Source organism: Astyanax mexicanus, chromosome 23, assembly GCF_023375975.1.
Source record: "Astyanax mexicanus isolate ESR-SI-001 chromosome 23, AstMex3_surface, whole genome shotgun sequence".
Lineage (NCBI taxonomy): Eukaryota > Metazoa > Chordata > Actinopteri > Characiformes > Acestrorhamphidae > Astyanax > Astyanax mexicanus.
Window position 1 is genome coordinate 1,329,923 of NC_064430.1, and position 6,000 is coordinate 1,335,922.

Sequence of the window (6,000 nt, forward strand, 5' to 3'; positions counted from 1 at the left end):
CAAACATCAGCAGCAGCACAACGTCTATTAAACCTACACAACTCACAGATACTACTGATTAACAAGAGCTGCACGATTAAACCCATTAATCAACAACACACAACAATATCTTACAGTATTAATTACTCAGTATTTTACTTATTTGGCTCAACAACAATTTTTGCAACCCCAGTTTTTACTTAGCAGGAATATTCTATATACATCAGATATCCTGTCTGTCTTTCTATCTGTCTGTGTATCTATCCATCCTTCAACATGTTTGCTTTTTTTCTATATATCCATCTGTCTATTTCTCCCTTTAAACATGTCTGTCTATCTATTTACCCATCTATCTGTCTCTATCTAACAATCTATGCTTAATATGCTTTTATCTATCTATCTATCTATCAATCCATCCATCGATATGCTTGTATTTTCTCTTTCTGTCTATCTATCTTTTTAATGTTTTTATCTATCTATCTATCTATCTATCTATCTATCTATCTATCTATCTATCTATCTATCTATCTATCTATGTTTGTTTCTTTCTATCTTTCTGTCTGTCTATCTATCTATCTATCTATCTATCTATCTCTCTTTTTAATGTTTTGTATCTATCTATCATGTTTGTTTTTATCTATCTTTCTGTCTATCTATCTATCTCTCTTTTTAATGTTTTATCTATCTATCTATCTATCATGTTCATGTTCTATATTTCTGTCTGTCTCTCTCTCTCTCTCATTTAACATGTCTTTCTATGTACCTGTCTGTCTCTCTATTTATCTATATATCCATGTTTAACATGTTTCTATCCATCCATCAATATGTTAGTTTTTTATCTTTCTGTCTTTTATCTCTCTCATTTCACATGTGCATGTATTTACCTGTCTGTCTCCATTTATCTATCCATGTTTGACATGTTATTATCTATCCATCCATCCTTCGACATATTTGTTTCTTTCTTTTTGTCTGTCTATCTGTCTCTCTTCCTATCTATCTATCAAATTGAAACATATTTTGCTCTTTGCTGAGTGTAATTATTATTATTATTTAATCTATTTGTTAAGAGTGATGCTATTCTGTATGTGTGACTAGAGCTCTTACAGTTTAAACAAATCTATAAACACTATATTTACAGAACTAAGCTTTAATTTATATTGAGCACCAATCAGCACTCAGGGACTGTATTTAACACATTCCTACCTCACAGGTATGTACTTCCCAGCTTTAGAGAAGAGCCCTAAAGAGGGGTCCAGCTGAGCGTATCTAGCCCTGCCCATGTACCCGGCTAACACCAGCATATACCCGGGGGCACTGCCCGGGTACACCCCGCTCATTATACCATTCTGTAAAACACAGAGATAACTCACAGTTAATGAGTTTTACACTGTTATTTCTGATTAAATGATGAGATGAATAGAACAGAGTGAGATAGAGGGAATAAATCACCTTAAAGCGGATGAACTTCTTCTTCCAGGAGTGAAGGCCGGACAGGTAGACCTGCCGCAGAGCTTCATGACTGAGCTGCAGGTCGATTCCATCAGGAGAGACGGTGAACTGAAACGCCACCGCCTGGTGAGCTTCTGCCATACTGACCGGGGCACGGGGTCACCACGGCTCACCAATCTGCACCATACAGATATTATTATATAGATATTATTAAACTGATATATGATCCAATTTCTGAAGAGAGGGGATCATGCACTGCTTCAGAATATCAATGGCAGCACTCTTACAGCCCCAGACCATGATGCTACCACCACCATGCTTGACTGTAGGCAAAGGAAGAGTTTTCTAGGTACTCTAACGAGTCACATGACACCAGGGAAGGAAAATAGCCATGTCACGCATAAAAAAATTGACTAAAATCTGTTCTCACTTTCCTGAAATATTGTATATGAGCCATTCTGCCGAATCTGTGCCATGCACAAATGTACACACAAAATAACTTTAAAATACATTTCATTATTAAACATAGTGTTTTGTGCACTGACCTAATTGCAAAAGTAAAATATGTAATTAAAATCATAAAAAAACTACTTTACCATTAAATATATATTTTCATCATAAATCCATAATAATTAAGTTAAAATACACAATTTTAGTTTTGTTCCTGGGTTTCACTCAGTCCTGTTACCGTAACACATTACCCCCGAATCTGGAACATCTGGAATATTCTACAACAGGAAGTCACATCTACAACAGGAAGTGACATCAGCTGGTTCTTCTGAAGATCATGGGAAGACCAACATGAAGTTCCCTCGTTAGTTTTTCTGTATATTAACTATGACTGACTATGACAATCTCAACACTCAGTCCTGTTACCTAAATTAAGTCTTACATCTTATTGGTTTATTTTTAAAATACAAATTTTGGGAAAATCACTAGAATGTGCTCAGTGTTCTCATGCTATTAGCATAGCCACCATTAGCTATTTTTCATGTTTTTGCTAATTCTACGCTAAAAACTCATTCCTGTTACTTTAATTCCTGTTTCACAAAACATAAAAAGTAACAGGAGTGAGTTCCAGTAACAGGAGTTATATTTTTGACTTTCTTGTCATAAATATAAATTATTTGAACATGAAGTCTATAATAAATTCTATAAAATAAAGACTTTTTTTGAGAGAAAATCAAAATAGTGGATCTGCTTTTAAACATGCTTTTTAAATCTCACATAAGTGTAGTAACCATCTTCAGTTTAGAAACCTTGTAAAAAAAATAGTAAAGCTGCCTGAATTAACCAGTACATGTTTTAAATAGTTAAATACATGTGTCAGATTTAGAGTTGGAAAAAAAAGACAAAAAAGAAGCATAATTTGGCACATGGCACTCATTCAGTGGAATGGCCTAAATATGTTTTCTATTTGCTTGCCTTCATTTTTTTTTAGGTATTTATTGAGGATATGGGCTAAAGATCAGAGATAAACCAGCATGTGAATCCACATGATTATCAGATCAGCTGAAATCAGGGAGTATAAGCTCCACTGTGTGGTTTGGACTCAGCCCAGGTCATCTCTGTGCCCTGCGTTCCTGATGAATCACACTGTTACACAGCAGAAGCTCTTCTCTGTTACTGTAGAGATGATATATTAGAGATCATGACCCTGAGCCACAATACAACCAGTACATTGTTAAAAAGTGATCATATTTCTATAATACACTCCAAAACACTGTATAAATCATCTTACATTTAACACACACTAACACAGTTAACATTACCATTAAAATACTCTATAAATAGATAAATCTGCTGTTATTTTGTGGGTAAAGTTGATGAAATTAAAGCTGTGGGGATTTTGCACTGAGTGTTGTATTTTGATTGATGATATTTATGTTATGCAAGTCTGTTCTAGCTTGATGGAAATATGCATATATGTGTTTATTTATGCATCACTGCATTGTTCAGTTCTGTCCAAAACACATATTTTATTTTATTTAGACTTTACTAAGTCATTTTTTATAAAAATACGAAAAATATATTAAATATATAAATTCTGTTTAACTGCTTTTTAATGATTAAACATAAAGTGGGTCAGTGTGGCCCTTACAGCTGAACTGCAGGGTTCAGGGAAGTAGGTGAAACTACATTACACTGTACACACACTTTCAACACACACACTTTCATCACACACTACACACACACATTCTATACACTTAGCACAGATATACACTCTGCACACTCATTTTACACATATACACACACTCATACATACACATACACACACACAGAGCACATACTCATACACTTCACACACACATACACTACACCCACACACACACACTCATTTACTCCCCACATATACACACACTGTACTCTCTCATACACACTCTTACTACACAAACACACACACACATTCTACACAATACACACTCTACAAACTCACTCTACACACACACACACACACTCCTTCTACACATATACAGTACACACTCTACACACAAACACAACCTACACATATACACTTACACTCAACACACACTTATACACATTCATTTTACACACTCATACAGACTTTCTCTACACAAACACACACACACACAGTGTGACAGTGAGTCTGATGTGATAATAATAACAGGTTAAATCAGGTGAGTATATGTCAGGTGTGTGTTTGTTTACCTGCAGTGTGTGTGAGTCTCTCCTGCGGGCTGTGTGTTAATAATCTCTGGGTGCTGCAGCAGCGCTGATCTGATGATATTCAGGGTTTATAATAATATAATAATGTTTTTGATCTGCTGCTGCTGCTGCTGCTGATTCTGATCCAGCAGCTCCAGCTCTGCTCTGTGTTTACCCGCGGATCCCCGAGCCCAGAGCCCGGCTCAGCAGCGCCCTCTACAGCGCCCTCTGCAGGCCTGGAGGAGAACTGCACCTCCACCTACAGCTCTATACAGCTAATACACACACTCAGAGGAGAGAGGGACAGACAGACAGATAGACAGACGGGTTGGTAGGTAGATAGGTAGGTAGTTTGACAGACAGACAGACAGGTAGGTAGATAGGTAGGTAATTAGACAGACATACACACAGACAGGTAGGGAGGTAAGTAGGTAGATAGTTAGGTAGGTAGTTAGACAGACAGATAGGTAGGTAGGTAGATCGGTAAGGTAGTTAGACAAGACATACAGGCTTAGACAGGTAGGTAGGTAGATAGACAGACATAAGAACACAAATAGACTACAAGACAGGTAAGTAGTAGTTAGGTAGGTTGAAAGTAGATAGACAGTAGGTATAGATATATATATATATATAAAGAGAGAGAGAGAGAGAGAGAGAGATGTAGGTAGGTATGTATGTAGTTAGGTAGGTAGGTAGTTAGACAGACTGACAAAGGAATTGGTAGGTAGATAAGTAGGTAGTTAGACAAACAGACAGACAGGTAGGTAGGTAAATCGGTAGGTAGTTAGACAGACATACAGGCTTAGACAGGTAGGTAGGTAGATAGACAGACAAATAAGGACACAGATAGACTAGAAGACAGGTAAGTAGTAGTTAGGTAGATAGACAGACAGATATGTAGGTATATATATAGAGAGAAATAGAGAGAGAGAGAGAGAGAGAGAGAGAGAGAGAGGTATGTATGTAGTTAGGTCGGAAGATAGACAGACATGTAAGTAGGTAGGTAGATATACAGACAGACTGAAAGACAGGTGGCTAGTAGATAGATAGATAGATAGATAGATAGATAGATAGATAGATAGATAGATAGATAGATAGATAGATAGATAGATAGATCTCTACCTCTTTACAACACAATTGATGCTCTCAAACAAATTAACAGGAAAGCAAGTCAAGTAATTAACTCTTGATGAAGCACAGCTGTTAACTGAAAGCCTGAATTCCAGGTGACTCTACTTCATAAAACTGACTGAAAAAAAACTCAGTGTGAGCTGCAACTTTGAATCATCTAAAATATAAAACATATTCTGGTTTATTTAATTAATTTTGGTTTACTAATTAATTCCATATGTTTTTTTTATAGTTTAGATGACTTTATTATTAATTTACAATTAAAAATAAATAAATAATCAAAAAACACTACATAATCAACATTTTTAATGTATACAAGCCGCGTTCTCAGTCATAGCTAAACATATTAATCATATATAATTAACATATATATATATATATATATATATATATATATATATATATATATATATATATATATATATATATATATATATATATATTAATTTTTAAAATTACCAATATTACTGTACACACATATCTAGCTAGCTGGTTAGCCAGCTAATGTAGTCTGGCTAAGCTAATAGCCATGTTAGCATTAGCTAGGTTATGTTAATAAACATATATTTGAATTTTCCTTTTAATTTAATCTGAAAATTAAAAAGTATTGTTTTCCTTTTTATTGCAAAAGATGCACTGGCAAAAAAAAAACAGATAAAATTTGTGTAAATTGTGCTGTTTATGATTATATTAAGCAAAACATCCTGTCAATTGGATAAGCTATTTTTTTTAGTAAGAAGTAAAAATCACTGAATTGAATTCTTGAAATATATA

The 6,000-nt window shown here is 34.8% G+C and overlaps 1 protein-coding gene across 3 annotated transcripts in view; it reads right to left on the reverse strand.

Annotated features, from left to right (window-relative positions):
* cpt1aa (carnitine palmitoyltransferase 1Aa (liver)) overlaps window positions 1–4,290 on the reverse strand; it is a 32,200-nt gene extending 27,910 nt beyond the window's left edge. For 2 of the 3 annotated variants that reach the window (XR_007429063.1, XM_022665225.2), the window contains exons 1-3: window positions 4,099–4,290; window positions 1,429–1,605; window positions 1,183–1,325 (exon numbers count right to left, since the gene is read on the reverse strand). Coding sequence is in view for 2 of the 3 variants with exons in the window: in XM_022665225.2 (XP_022520946.2) it covers window positions 1,183–1,325; window positions 1,429–1,569 (284 nt within the window). In the remaining variant the exon portion in view is untranslated. The remainder of the gene's footprint in view (window positions 1–1,182; window positions 1,326–1,428; window positions 1,606–4,098) is intronic. The other variant, XM_022665226.2, reaches the window with a different exon arrangement.
* Window positions 4,291–6,000: the final 1,710 nt, after the last annotated feature.